Genomic DNA, 16,100 nt, shown 5'->3' with positions numbered 1-16,100 from the left:
TATGGTAGGGGAAAGTCTAGATCCACAATGTCACTCCAAGTTCCTTTATGCTTCCACATCCCCAACTGCCTATTCCTGTCATTTCCCTGTATTCTGAAGTGTAGTTGCCTGGCACCATGATGGGACCATTTCTCAGGTGTTGTGAAGCAAGGCCTCCTGGTAGCTGATGCCTAAGCCAAAGGCTTTTTTTTTTTAAGGTTTCTGGTAGCTTCTTTGAATGACTGCACACACAGTAGTTTCTTTCTGCATCCTAAGTGGTTGCCTCATGTTTTTCAATAATGGGTGTTATTCTGGCATGAACACAATGCATTACAGGCACACAGGACATGGGAAACAAACTGCAAGGAAACCTGAAGAGATTAAAGCAAAGGGTACTGGAGCAAACCAGGAAAGATTTGGTAGTAATCAATGCAAAGCTCTGAACCTAGGGAGAGGAAGTAAACAGCACAGATGCAAAAAAGACAGGATGTCACCAAACAGTAGCAACCATCCGAGGACAGTAAATTTACTCTCGTCTGGCCTCCTTTACAGCGTTCTGATATTGCTGTCATGTAAACAACCTATATACTTGCCTCTGGGAGTGTGAGGAAGCAAAAGTTTGCAGAGGAGTGAGGCCCTTGAAAGGTCTTCTTATTTAAGAAGTGGTCCACTTATCTAAGAAGGGTGAGAATTGCTACTACAACATCATCAGAAAAGTTGCCTGTCATATTTCAAGTGCTTTACAAACATTAACCAAACCCTACATGAAAAACTTCAGTATGGTAGAGTGCATATTACCTCATCAACATATTATATAGCTAAAAATAGCAATGTTAAAAACTCAGAAAAGCAGTGTTAAAAGCGGCATTCGTCTGACATGGAATTGACTTATACTCAAACAACAACCACAGCCATACTAAAGACAGTAAGAGTCGACTCACAGAGGGAAGCAGAAACACTGGCATACTTGTCTTCCATAGCTAGCCTTAAGGTACTCTCTTAAAGGAATTCGTTCATAGGGGGACCACCTAACATGATATGGATGACTTCATTTACAGATTACCCTTCAGTGCCCTCAGTTTGACATCATTTTTAGTTTGTGTTCCACCTAAACTCATATGGGGCTCTGGTTACAGTTGTGAATAGCGTTAGGACCCAATGAGAAGTTTCATATCAAACTACATTGCTTTCTCCGTGTATGACTTAAAAGGTATATAGGAGAGGTAAGGAAATTAAATAGGACGGGTCAGATAAATGTATTAAAGGCTTTCAGTTCCACAACTATCTCCTCAGAGGTAAGTGGGTTGGTGGATATACAGATGTGGCAGCAGTGGCCAGGAGAGCCATAGAACATTGGATTTGGAATCCGATCCAATTATTATCAGGGATTCTTATCAGCATATAAACCCAAAGTTACCTCTCAGATCTTATATGGCTCCGAAGTATGGGGTTTGTTATGCCACTAGTAATGATGTAGACATACCTCAGAACAAGTTTCTTAGGGCTCTTCCGGATCTTCCGCCCTCAACTCCTGCATCTTTTCTGAGATTAGAGACAGGAATGGATTCTATTTTAATTAATATTATTATTAGAATGGCAGGATTTAGATTTAAAATCCTGCCCCTCTTGCCATCTTGTCTGCTTAAATTATGCTACATAGAAGATATTAATAATCCCCCTCCTCTCCAATCATCCTGGTTAGCTTTTCTTTCTTGCACTTTTGCACTTTCTGGGATGGGATACTATTTCAAAGATAATGAAAAATCTTTCTCTCCCATAGAAAAGGTTCAGGTTTTCCAGAGGATATGAGATATTGCCAGGGAGAATGATTTTGCAGTGGTTAGGGCTACTCACATTGCCCCTTTATATAGTCTTTGGAAATTAGATCGGGGGAGAGAAATGTATTTACACTTCGATCTAAATAATAAATGGTGATCCTCTTTGACTAGACTCAGGACCAAACAGATGCCCACAGCTGTTCTGGCTGGATGTAAATTTTCCATTCTAAGGGCTAAAAGATGTTGCTCAGTCTGTCTAGGAGTTGTGCAAGATACTATCCACTATGTATTAGAATGTTCTTTATATAATGACATAAGGAGAACCTATTTATTACTGTACTTGCAGAAATCGAGACATTTATCAAACAGAGAGAAATTAATCTGGCTTCTACAGCAAACAGGTCGAAATGTAGTAAGCCATCTTGCAATTTTTGCTTCAAGCCTGAGGCAATTAGAGTTAAATATCCTTTATTACTGAAATAAGTGACACATTTTAACATTAGATTTGATTTTATTGTCCCAGTTGTGGATCCATAACAAAATTATAGATTCATGTCTTGATTTACTACTGTATTGATATTAATAATGTTTTTATGTTGGCGGGCTCTGTTTTTAGTATAATATTTGGAATTTGGTTACTTTGTTCAAGCTTATTCATTCGTAGATTTCATAGATTTCATAGACATTAGGGCTGGAAGGGACCTTGGAAGATTATCGAGTCCAGCCCCCTGCCCGAAGGGCAGGAAGTCAGCTGGGGTCATAGGATCCCAGCAAGATAAGCATCCAAATGTCTCTTGAAGGCGTTCAATGTAGGTGCTTGAACCACCTCCGGTGGCAGGCTATTCCAGACCTTCGGGGCTCAGACAGTGAAGAAATTCTTCCTTATGTCCAGCTTGAAAGGGTCTTGCAGGAGTTTATAACCGTTCGACCTTGTCATCCCTTGGGGCGCTCTTGTGAACAATCGTTCCCCCAGATCCTGGTGAACACCCCTGATAAATTTATAGGTAGCCATCAGATCACCCCTGAGCCTGCACTTCTCCAGGCTGAAGAGTCCCATAGCTCTCAGCCTGTCGTCATAAGGTCTGTTTTCCTGACCCCATGTGTGTGGCTCTTCTCTGGACTCTCTCAAGCTTCTCCACATCCTTTTTGAATTGTGGAGCTCAAAACTGGACACATTACTCCAGCTGCAGCTTCACCAAGGCCAAGTACAACAGGAGAATGATGTCCTGGGATTTGCTTGAGAAGCATGTATGGATGCAAACCAGCATTTTGCTCGCTTTACTAGCCGCAGCATCCCATGGAAGGCTTATATTCATATTATGGTTGTATGTGTGTTATGTCGTCTTCAGGAGCATGGCATTTAGCCAGAATCCTTAATAATAATAAATTGAAATTGAATTAGGGATTCTCACTGGCCACGTCTACACAAGACACTAACTTGCTCCATCATTTAGTATTTGCATACACAAATACTAAATGACTGTGCAGTGACTGGCATTACTGAACAGTAGCATCCCTGAATGGATTTATGGTGATGCTAACTGAACAGTAGCTTGTTACTACACTGCAATAGCATCGCGTCACGCTTTGTGCCATGTGATACTAGTGCACAGTAGTAACGAGCTACTGCACAGTCAGCATCTTGTGTAGACACAGCCACTAGCATGTAGCTCTGTTGGTTCCTCTGACAGGTGTTCCCACTTCACTTGGCAATGCTAGAACCAGCATATAAGGGGATAGGAAAGCCCCTTAAGTGTTAACTCTACTTACTCCCTCAATCTAGCTACATGCAGGTTGATTTATGGCCACTAGATGGTGCCATTATTCTCCTTAGCAAGCTATCATGCACTAAAGTAACTTGACAGCTGCCTAGCTTGTAGTATAGTAGATGTTGTGATATTTCTGTATTGAAAACAATATTTTCTTACGCTCAAATGTTGGGAATTGCTTCCCACAGCCATTGTAGCAGCAACTGATATAGCAGTTGAAGCGTAAAGGGAGAATATTAGTTAGAAACAAAGCCATCAGAGGCTAAATTAATCCTGTAGCAAGCCTACCTAAGCCAAGGGAGTTTCATTTGGCATCCAACTATTAATTAGTTATTTCTGACTCAACTTATTTCTGTGGGACTGAAAGAGGACAAACACTGCACTGGGCTAGCACTGGAGAAGGCAGGGTGTGGAACAGGCTGATTAGGAAGGTAATTTCTATGGACTACATGATGTTTTCAGTTACTGTGCTTACTTCATGTTTCTGCAATTGGCAGGATCAGAACCTGGCCCTGCATGGGTGAAATAAAATGAAAAGTAGGAAGAGTTGCAATGCAAACAGATTCCTCTCATCTCTTCCTGAGAAGCAGACTGAAGAACAGCCAAGTGAAGGGAGATGTCGGCACATACAGACCCTGCCTTTGTAGTTGCCCAAGGTCAGCAGCTGTCTCCTGACACAGCTGCTGTTGCTTGATAAGGTATCAAGAGGGAACGGAAGGCGGCAAGGCAGAGAAGAGATCCTGGAAAACTCTTCCTCCCCCTTCTATCTTACACAGAGACCTGCAGGCTGGATTTGTTATTCTGTGTTCTCATGGATGAAAGTTGGGTGTTGGGTGATTTGAGGGAAGGAAGGAAACAGATGATTACACATATCAAAGGTGCTGATAGGAAAATAGTGAAAGCATGGACAGACCTTCGTTCAGGTGGCAAGACCTTGGTAGCAAGCGTGGCTGGGGACAGAAAGCTTTGTTCTTGCAATAGACAGAGCACAGCTGGGTACATGGCCAGAAAGAGAACAGAAATACAGAGTCAATCCAGTATTGATTATTCTTTAGTTCCATGACTTGTTTTAGTCATGCTTCATTCTGCAATTAACCAGGCATTATTGGGTTTTTTTAGATACAAAAATAGTGTCTCCATTGCTCACCATCCAAATGTACCTAGCATGAGGAGTCCTTTTGAAACCCCAGCCATTCATTTAGGTACCTGACCGGAAGCTGAACTCTTCTGAAAACCTGGCCTCAGTTGTGGGTTCTGAAATTCTAGCCATGTGACAAAGACCATCAGAGCAGAGAAAAAACAAGGCCAGGGAGCTGAGACAAATTCGGAGCTCCCGTGTGTGAATGAAATCAGCGGAAGGCACTCTAGGTCTGAATTTCATCTTTAAAATTAGTGGCGCAATGTGGGAAATAAAGGTGGTGAGATCAGCTAATAGAAAAGGGCATGGTGTCAAGCTGAAGGTAAATTTATAGTAACTACATCAAGTTCACAGAACATGTACTGTTCCTTCCCTGGGCTCATCATTTCATCTCTCCTGATTTGATTCTCTATTTGCCACAAGCAATTATGATAAATCTCAAACCACAGGACTGCCCATCTATCACTTGCTGAACATTTCTGACAGAAGTTTTTCATTAGGAAAAGTCATTCTTTAGCTCGGCCATGTTGTGCAAATTCACTATTTATTCAGTGAGCATTGCAACAATTTCTAACAACCCAACACAGAAAAATTCTCTCTCTCATACAGGAAATCTCAGCTGTTTGTAAGAAAGACATTCATTTCTGGTCAAGAAAAACACTCCAGGAACTGAAGCAAGGGATAGGAATTCTTTCCCAGCTTCTTCAGAACCGGCATGAAGCAGAAATTGTGCCTGTTTTGCTTTATTTTACTCCAGCGTTTCTCAACCCGTGGGTTGTGACCCAAAACTGGGTTGCAAGAATATATAAATGGGTTGTGAACAGTCATGGAAAAATGTGGAAAATCACAGATATTCTTCTTTAAAGAAGAATGTAGGATCTGTGGGTTTCCTCTTGCAGACTGGCAGAATTCCAGCCTGTAAGGGGCTGCTTGGGGCTGCGGGGAATGGGTGGAGGGTGATCAGGCAAGGGATGCCACATGCATGTGTGCAGGCAGCATAGAGAGCAGTTCCCCAGGGGGGGACATAGATGGAGAGCGAGGAGGCACAGGCAACGCATTGGGGAGGCATGGGGGGGAACATGCCTCCCAGATTAGTGCACCTACAGCGGGCATGGGTCTGCAGCCTGGCTGAACCAACATGGGCAGGAGCCACCTTCATGGCCCAGGGGCGGGAGCTGGAGGGCAGAGCTGGGCAGCAAGACTTGGTGGCTGGGGCCTGGGGGCAGGGGGCAGTGGGTCAGGAATGAAGGACACCAGCAGGGCTGGGGAGGCTACAGGTTGGGAGTGAAGGTCACTGGCAGGACTGGGAGGGGTTGAGACTATGAGTTGGGACTGAGGGGTATTGGCAGGACCAAGGGCTATAAGGCAGGAGTGAGGAGCACTGGCAATTTGCATTGTGCAAATTGCACAATGATGATTGTCACTTGGGGAGTAATGGAGGGCCATATGTTGATATTGCTGTTAATGTTTTCCTGTTGATGTCGATTTCCATCTTTAAAATTAAGACTGTTGAGCTGCTTTAACTTGAAGCACGTGATAAGTTTTTGAGGCCAAAATACTTGGGTGATTTCTACTTACACTATTTACTGGGTCAGGACTGGTCATCAATGCTTACAAATGGGTCCTGGTACAAAAAAGATTGAGAACCACTGTTTTACTCTGCTCTATTTAGCTTCCTTTATAGTCAATCTGTCTGGGGCTAAACTCTTGGCATGGCAGGTCCTCTGGGCTAAGTCCTCAGTTGGTGCAATCTGTTTTTCTTATTCGAAGATAATGTGGCTCTTTAATTTGTACCTGATGAAGCTCTTGCTCTCTCTATTTTTCCAGGGTGGATTTCTTTCATTGTGTGCAACAAAGTGAATATTGTAAGGGCAGGTTGGTACTCTCCGCATAGTGACATGCGTACACAGAGTATGCTGAGGTGAGTTGCCATCCCTTACCCCAGAGGCATACACTGAACAAAATGTGTAATCTCCCATTCCTTCATTTAGAGGCAGATGTGTACACTTTTATACACAGAGCCAGGGGTACAGAACTCCACTTCTTACATACAAACACATGCACACACAGGCAAACACATACAGAAATGCAGGTGCGTAAACTTTCTTGGTTAACCCTTTCACACAGGCAGGCCTGTGCATGTGCGCACACACGCGCGCGCACACACACATACACACAGATATAAAAGGGCATTGTAGGATCAGTGCAGTGAGTGTTTTTAAAGTAGCTGCACTTTTAAAAAGTTGCCAATGACTTCCACATAGGAGCAGGAGTGACAGTTGTCCCACTGTCATAATTTGGAACAGGCTAACAAATGTTTTCATTGCTGGCAGTGCACTTGCATCGCATGCCTTTTGACAGGTCACTGGTCCCCAGAGATTAAATGCATAATGCTGGAATGTGCAGTCACTACAAGGCTCATGTGTTCTCATCAGTTTCCCAAACCTCAGCGGGTGGGACTGCTCTCCCACACATAGCTTTCCAATGTGTCAGCAGGGCCCATGAAGGGATCTCTAGGCTGGCTTTTGCTCTTCTTCCTCTTCCTGGGCTGTACTGCTGCAGTTTACAGTAGGTCAGATACGGAGCCTCTCTTCCAATAACATTGCATAATGACAGAGGACACTTGCTCAATTGCTAGATTTTCTCGGCCCCAAAGAGGATCTTAAGTTTCTGCTTTGATCTCCCTGCCAGCTTTTCTTTATCCACCCTGTCCTGATGACCTGATCATGCTACTCAACCCACTCCCAAGTTCAGCCTCACTGGAGTGGTAAGGCTCATGTGGAACCTTTGTGTTCCACAGTTTGTCTTGCTAATATGATCCTGGACATGACATCCACAAGCTCTGTCAGGGATTTGTCTCCTTTGTCTGCTATCTTAATATACTCTGAGATATCCATGCCCTGAGTAAGACAGTGAGGCTTATTCCCAATGCTTAAAGACCTCTTTTTTATTGTTTTGGTTAATTATTAGTTTCTGCATAGTATGTCCCCTGCTCAAACTGACTCTTAAACCTGATCTCTGAGCCTGACTCCCAATCTTTATCTTAACCAAGGAGTCCAGTCGAATGCATTAGGCTGCTTGGCTGTGATTCAGAATTTATATATGGGCATATTAATTGAAGAAAATATCCAGGCATCTAGGGACAGAGTATATATGTGGACAGAGTACATGTGCATGTGTAAGCATGTCAGTGTATACACTAAACCTGGTGAATATGGGGGGGTGTACAGAGCTGGAAACATATTGGTCTAAAGGAACATGGTCTCACCTCAATGATATAGTCTTTCCCATCCTTGCTGTGGACGGCTTTGACAGCACAAATATCAAGACCTCCAAACATCTCTGCACAGGCATCCGCCCAGAGTCTGTACCTGCAGAAAGGGCATAGACACATGGCTTATCTGGCTGCTTAAAGATCAGAATAAGCAAGTTCTCTTAAGAGACAGCCAAACCTTCCCACCAAATACAGGGACAGATGACTTTCTGCCTCTATGTATAGAAACTTTGGACCATAACACTGGCTGGCAAGGAAAGCTATCTCCCTGGGCCACACCCCTTCCCCTTCTGTATAAGTGATGGATAGTGCAAACAGGAGGTCTAGCACAATGAAACCTCCCATTCTCCTTCATTCCATACCATTTCACTCTTCCTTCTTATATGCCCTCCAAACATTCTCTTGGCATTTACATGTGTCAAATCTTCCCCATTTAATTGCCAATTAGCCCAGCTACAAGTATTTAGTTCAATTAATCCTCCCTCAGAAGTAATTTTTTCTTGTTCTTCCCCAAATTTCCTCCGCTATGTTGGCAGTCTTCTGATGCTGAGATACCCAGAACATGAAAAGTTACAAGAGAACTTGATAAGGAAAAGCCTCCATGTTTTGTGACCTGATGCCTTTGCATACACAGACACATAGGCCAGGTACAGACATTACACTTTTACAGGTATAAGTAGTCGGAAACCGGTCTATACCTGTAACAGAACAGAAGTATGGCAAACAAAACTGGTCCATACCCATAACAGAAGTTCAGCACACATAGACTGGTTTAAAAATGCAGAACCTGGTCTAAGATTTGCTCCCCCCGGCCCTCTCCACCCCCAGTGGTGAACGTGTGGTCTGTTTACTACTGATCTAAACTACGCTGTTTACAGGAAACCTCGTAACTTAGATTGATTCTGTCTTGGGCTTTTTGAATGTCTGTACCTAGCCATAAGGCATTACATTGCTTATTTGTATGCTCCATATCATCACATTGCAAGCCCTAATGAATTGTTCCCAATCACCTCTGTATGTCTGAGACATTACTACTCTCCAGGTATTTCCCTCATGTTGAAGGTACAGTGCTATGTGAGAGTGAGAGCAGGATGTACTATGTGATGATAGGTGTCCCTGCTCCCAGCTGTCCCAACAATGGAACATGAGCTGGCATGAACAAGAAGCCATGAATGATGCAGTGCTGCTCTCAGCTGTCCCTGCATTGGAAGATTAGGTGGGGGGGACAAGAGCTGTATTATAATGGGGACCACACAGCTGTCCCTCCATGGGAAAAAAGAGGGACTGAGCCTGGTTGGTTTTTCTTTCTGTGCAGCTGTGCTGCTGTCCTGACTCTTCCAATTAAAAAAAAAATCTGAAAGCAGAAGATTTTTGAGAAGGGTTGCTGCATGGGGCAGCTGAAACAGGAGAATACTGAAGATCTCAAAGCTGCACTTGCAGACTAATGGGGGATGAGAGTTCTGGCCAATTAAACTTTGCACTTGAAGGCAGGCAGAGCAGCTTGATCCTCATGGTCTAACAATCAACTGACAGGAACACAAGGCTGCAAATGGGGGAGGAATGAAAACAACTTATACAAGTAAGGAAAGCTTCTCGGCTGTTCCTTGTCCCAGTAAGGAAGCAAAACATAGCTGCCCAAACCCTTGCAACTGGATTGCTCAGCTGTAAGGCTACATCAGCCCTTATTACTCAGAAAGTTACACAGTTTGTACTATAAGGATAAAATCCCTCTGGCAAGTCAGTTCTTTCCCACACTTGACTGGATGAGGAGGAGGTATCAGGAATGCATTGTTTACAGTGCGGATAAACCCTGTGAATCAAGCAGGTTGCTCATGGACATGTGGTAAGCTTGGTGAAGCCAACTCATCAGCAGCTGCAAGTGGATGCTGGTCACAAATCATAGAGTGCTCTCCTGGGAGCCATGGGCATTACTGAGGAAAACTGCAAGGTGCCTGGTTTCAAAATCCAGGCTAGGGCACAAATGAAAACAGGTAAGTAGCCTCGTGGAAGTCATTGTAGGCTATTTGTCCATATCAACTAGCCTCCCTCCATAAAGGCAAGATTTTCAGCTGGGCGAGTTGACCATAGGGATGCACTGAAACAGCTAGGTAGCAGCCAGGACAGGAACAGCAGGTTAGAAGTGAACACTTCGGTAGAGGTAGTTACATGTGTAAAAGAGTTAAATTTGTGCAGGATTTGCCATCATTATGGCTTGCTGTAGCTACAAGTATCAACTCATCAGGTACACTCCAGTTCGGCAAAGTTTTTAAACAAGTCTTTAAAGTTCATCCCTATTGAGCAAAGCACTTAAACATAATCTAAACTCTAAGTGTGTGCTTGTGTCTTGTTGACTTGAATAGGATTTAAGCATTTGCTGAATGGTCTGAATAGGGATGGGCTGCTAAATTGGGGTCTTACATGGACATCAAATTCACCCGCTAAATACAGCTAAACCTGCTAGCAGTAAAGCTGAGCTCTCTTGCTGCACAGAAGAAATTCTACCTCCTACACCATCCAGCTTCAGCCATTTTGTAATGACTTTCCTTCTTAAGCAGGGCCCAGAAGTATTCAGATGCCACAGCCCAATCACTGGCCCAAAGATTCACCTTCAATATCAAGTTGAGGATCAGTTTTGCTCTTCCTCTTTTGAACTCCTTCCTCCTCTTCCTTACCTCTCTGTCATAGCGATCTGTTCCAGCATGGCCGACCCCGTGTTTGCCTTCCAGTTTCCAGAGATGGACGTTCTCCTGGGAACAATAAGCCGATCACAGGGTGAAAATCTAACTCTGTGGGAGTTGTAGTTTTCAATCCTGACTCTCAGCCTCACTTCTAGGGAATTGGGTGGGGGCCTTCGCAAGGACTTTCCTTTCCAAATCCTAGACACAAAACTCCCTAAAAACTCTGGGGGCCTGGAAAATGACAGACTCAAACTGAGAGCTAGGAACTGAAAAGTTTGAAGCATCTTGAGTCTGCAGCAGGAGGAGGAATCTGTAATGGCCCTCCATTATCAAATCTCTCCTTTTTCACCCATCAGGCCATGGGAAGCAGAAGTGTGCGTAAAAAGGCCTCTGGAATGATTAATCTTGTGGTTTGTACTGTACAATACCTACTGGAGGTTTAACTCTCTGTGACAAGATGTGATTGAAAAGCTGCATAAAAGTCACGTATGAAATATTGAGTTTCACTAGGTTGGTTTAGATTGTAGCCACACCTGGAGAGACTGTCCACGCACATCTTTTTTTTACCTGCTCTGGAATCTACTCACCAGCTTCTCTCTAAAAGCTTTTTAGAACTGTAAAATGGCTTAAGTGTTTCTTTTGTTGTAATTGGCCCTTAATATCAACAGAAGATATTGCTGCTTGTCTTCACCCTTGTCAAGTGCCCAGTTAGTTCATTTCATTGCATTTAAGTAGAGGGCGGACCTTATAGAGCAGAGATGGGCAATTATTTTGGGCAGAGGGCCTCTGAGTTTTGGCAGGCCATTGAGGGCGACATGACAGGCAGCCAGGGGCAGATAAATATTAATTTTCTAAATTTTTTAGGGGCCCTGCGGGCCAGATAGAATGGCCTGGCAGGCCACATCTGGCCCGCGGGCCACATTTTGCCCATCCCTGTTATAGAGCATGCAGTGGTACCACTTTGTGTTGCAAATCTGTGAGATCTTGCAAGCTGGGCCAAGATCATATGCTATGACATAAGAGGTGGGGAGGTGAGTGTGTGCTGGGGCACCTGCATCCCGCTTTGATTTCTAGTCCATCCAAAGTTTAAACCAACTGCCTGGCACTGACAGCAGCATTTCTAGTTAGGCAGTGCTGAGGGAGTCACTTGACTTCATGGCTTCTTATAACTACTTGTTCCCTTCAAAATTCTTTATTTTCTTAACAACCTTTTCCTTTGTAATGGTCTTGATGTTCCACCAATCAAGCTATCTTCTGGTCTGCAATTCTGCTGTCTGTAAGCTGCTCCTGGTAAATGAAGCTCCTATTTCACAGCCCTGCAGATTGTTTTTAATTCATTCCAAATGAAGTTATATCTGTTTTTACTTCTCTTAAACTGAATAATACAGCACCAGTCCCCTAGCATATTAGTAAAGTTTCTAGTTTATTTTGAGGAAAAATATATATTGTTTTATATATGGTGATACACCTCACCATCTGCATACCCCTTTTAAAAATTCTAGATCCGCCCATGATAAGATACCTCCATTAACGTTGGCTTCTCTATGATATATGTGGGATCCTTATATTGGAGAAAGTGGGTGTAACAATTCAGCGTGCAGTATTCTTTTCTCTGAACCAGTAAAGACCCAGTGTTTCACCATGCTGCCAGTTGCATCACCATTACAACTGGATGGAGCAAAGAGGCTCCAATCACCTTTCATCATCACAGATCACATGACACTGAAATGTTAACACTTATGTACCAGCTAAATTCAAGACAGGGGGCATTATATTTTGCCTACCTAAAATTTCTTCAGAATGTGTCATTTGGCCTCCCTTTTAGCCTAGTACTGAAAAGTGATTTCTGCATGTGGGTTATGAAATGTCTTGGAGGAACACTCTGTATAAGTGGTAGATATTATCATCACATGCCCTAGTACTGATTATCACTCCCTTTGGTCTTATCCCCATCAATATTTACCAAGATGATGGGCTACGGGCATCCTTGGAATATGGAATATAAACAGACCTAGCCTATAAGAAACCTGAGACCTATAAGCAACCATAGTGGCTTATAAGGAAATTCCATTTGGGGGAGCTCCAAAGATGACTATTTTGCTCCAGTGACTGGTTTGCCTATTTTGACTGCTTGCGCTATCCTGATGATCTAGGTGCTTTACATGTAACAGAGCAAACATTCCAGTCAACTATAAAATACATCCTGACCATCCCAATAGGAGACTTCCTCAAAATCCATCCTAACCATTCACATACAGACAACCCCTGCTTTGCACTCTTAATTGGTTCTGAAAAACCGAGCGTTAAGTGAAATGAGCGTTAAGCGAAACCAAAAGTTTTTGATGACTCAAGATGGCGTCTGCAAGTGTTTTTAATGACCCAAGAGGGCAACCGTGAGCATTATAATGAAGCTTGCTGAGTGCTAAGTGGAATCAGGTATCAATTTAAAATGAGCTTTATAGTGAAACAGCGCTAAGCGAAGCACCATTAAGCAGGGGTTGCCTGTATTTTACATCACAGCCTCCATCAAACTCATTCCCTTCCCAGCATGGGAAAGCAGCTGAACCTTGCAGCGTGGAACCCAGTTAAGCCTTTTGGAAACCAAGGTGGAAAGCATATTTAAGAGCCAAGGCCCCCTGAATGAGCAGACCCTGCCACTAGCCCTCTCCTGTTTACACCAGGAGCTCATAATTTAGGTGTCTTCATGGATCTTAACTGCAAAGGGTAACACAAGTACAGAGGTGACCTCTTGAGTACAAGGAACCAAGACTTTCTGGGGCCTTACGGGTCAAATGCAAACACTTTAAACAATATTTGCAAATCAAGTAATTTGGCTGGGGTGATATGACCATAGCACCCATTCCCGCCTGGGGCAGGGGGTCAGACCTGATGATCTGTTTAGGTCCCTTCCGACCCTAAGCACTATGATACTATGAAACTATGCAGTGCATGAAACCACCTCATAATTGGGCTGTTTTTTTCTAGGCTAGCTCCAATTTGTGGATGGTTAGTAGTTGTAGCCCCATGCATAGCATGCAGTAGTAATCCAACCATAAGATGGAAAAAGCATCGATAACAGGTGTGAAGCTAAAAAACACAATCCTTTTATTAAGTGCAGGTGACAAAGAACACCTCTGGCAAGTGCTGCTGTGTGACGCTCTCAGAAGCTACTGACAGTCCAACACTAACCTCGGAGATGGCAAGCATCGATAAACAGGACAAACATCCCGTCACCCCTTTATAAGTGAGGGTATTACATAACTTCTGGTATTTTTTCAGTCACTTCCCAGGATAAATAAGTATTAGCTGAGTCTTTTCTGTTCACATATGTCCCGTGGCTAGTTACCTGTTGTTGTCAGGGTTACTTTAGGCCTGGGCTAAATAAGCGATGACTGTTAGCATAAAACTGGAGTCACTCCATCAAAGTCAGTGAGAATTCCTACTCGATTCCTAGGTCATGGGTAGAAGGAAGTATTTGCAACATCTGGAGTAGGGAGGAATAAGTGGGATGCTTGGTAAACAAATTCTAGAGGGAATTTTGGACATCGTTCTCCCTTAGGAGGAAGGGACTTTGCAGTGTGTGTGTGTGTGTGTGTGTGTGTGTGTGTGTGTGTGTGTGAGGGAGGGAGGGAGGGAGGGAGTATAAAAATGCTGGGACAGACTCCATAGCTGTCTGATCAAATAAGTGGTCTCTCTGACTGACATTAGAATAGACACTGTAATTCTCTGATTTAAAAGCCACAGCTTTCCAGAATGTCTAGCAATTTTGGATACCTTACGTGACATGCCTTCAAGGGCCCTCATTTCCAGTGACTGTGAGTTCTCAGCATTCCCATTTGACATAACATGGGCTTGTTTAACCCACAGTTAGATCTGTTTTCTGTCTGATGCTGGTATAAATTCCATTGCCAGATACTTTTTAGTTCATATGAAAAGTAACTCAGATTGGTTCTACAGATCTCCCAAACACATTTCCAGTACTGGCTCCATGAATTCAAGTGAACTCTTTCGTGGCAAACAATGTTTTCAGTGAATGTGGCCATTTTCTCTCTTCATTTACAGCCTTCAATTTTCATTAATTTATTTATAACTGCTTGGCAGATGTTTCATATTTCATTTACCAATAATTCCTTGCAAATGGTACTCCCATGTGGGATTAACTATTAGTGTGAATATTTGCCTTAGTCACGTAGTATTGTTTCTGTTCCCTATCTGGATGAGTATATGGTAACTGTGGGTAAGGTCAGTAAGATGTAATCACAACCACTAGGCTTTTGAGGCTGAGAATGATTTGTGCAGCCAGGATTAGGCAAACTGGCAGGATCAGGCAGGGTTCGAATGATACTTTGAGTCTTGGTGTAGTCTGTAAAAAAAAATTGGGCCGCCTATCACGACGCCCTAATAAAACCAGAGGACACCCCCCCCCCCACAGTTATGAGTTTCAAATCTGGGGGGGGGGGGGGGGGGGGGGCTCTCATTTCTTATAGGGGGCTCAGCCTCCCTCTCCCCAGCCCCCGCCGCTCCCCCGTAATTCGAACCCTGGGATGAGGGAATTTTAAAAGACATTTTAAACCTTCTCATTTTTTAATCATTTGAGTCAGGCATTGCCCAGGACATCAGTGCTAGAAAAACTAGGCAATTATATCATTATAGACATGAGTCAGATTAAAAATGGATTTTCTCCTATTGGCTTGGGTCAAAGCTATGATATGTGCCATAAAACCCTAACCACAAAGAATTTGGCTAGATCTTTGGTTTATTTAAATGCATCTGTGTTAGGAGTCTGGCCAGGAATTTTGAGACGTTCTAGTTGCAAAATATATGATTCCACGCATTAGTGATCCCAAACTAGCAATATTGCTGTTCCTAAGCAATATGCGGCATTGTTTCAATAAGACCATACAGGCACACCATTACTTACCATTACTGACCAGGGCAAGTTTTTATGGATCAGCTGGATTATTTGGCTTTTCCTATCTACAAGCAGTTGGTGTTTCATTTACTTACTCAACTGCATTTTTAATTAAAGTCAAAGGCTATGAAATTTAAGGTAAGTGCTTTTTAATTTCTGTTATCAATAAATAAATGTGCCAGCAATACTTATTGACTTCACTGTTGTGCTGCCTATTGCTATTCACCGCAGTCACTTGTCACAACCAAACAAGAAACTGCAGCTTAAATACATGTTCTTAGGGGAGGATGGAGGCCAAAAATGGTGTAGAACTTCAATCCAGAGTTGTGGCTAGGGAGATTACACGCCCAGCAGGTAATGTTCAGCATTGATCTAAGCAACCTCTGTAGTCTCCACTCACCATTTATGTTGTATGCCTGTACTAACTACTTTAACTTGAGAGAATGGCCTGTCAGAGGTGAGAGTCAATGATGCCAGCCTTCATTGTCCCCTTGTTCAATTTTCAGTCACTTGGATGCCTTCTCTTGTGCTGACCATTCTATAGGGAAATGCTCCCTTGTAAACTTCTATGA

The 16,100-nt window shown here is 43.3% G+C and overlaps 1 protein-coding gene across 2 annotated transcripts in view; it reads right to left on the bottom strand.

Annotated features, from left to right (window-relative positions):
• SYN3 (synapsin III) overlaps positions 1-16,100 on the bottom strand; it is a 377,511-nt gene that overhangs the window by 15,831 nt on the left and 345,580 nt on the right. For both annotated transcript variants that reach the window (XM_059726429.1, XM_019489296.2), the window contains exons 9-10: positions 10,611-10,685; positions 7,933-8,035 (exon numbers count right to left, since the gene is read on the bottom strand). In XM_059726429.1, the coding sequence (XP_059582412.1) occupies positions 7,933-8,035; positions 10,611-10,685 (178 nt within the window). The remainder of the gene's footprint in view (positions 1-7,932; positions 8,036-10,610; positions 10,686-16,100) is intronic.

The sequence above is a fragment of the Alligator mississippiensis genome, chromosome 4 (assembly GCF_030867095.1).
Source record: "Alligator mississippiensis isolate rAllMis1 chromosome 4, rAllMis1, whole genome shotgun sequence".
Classification (NCBI taxonomy): domain Eukaryota; kingdom Metazoa; phylum Chordata; order Crocodylia; family Alligatoridae; genus Alligator; species Alligator mississippiensis.
The sequence above is the reverse complement of the archived record's forward strand: the minus strand, read 5'-3'. Positions and strand labels throughout refer to the sequence as shown.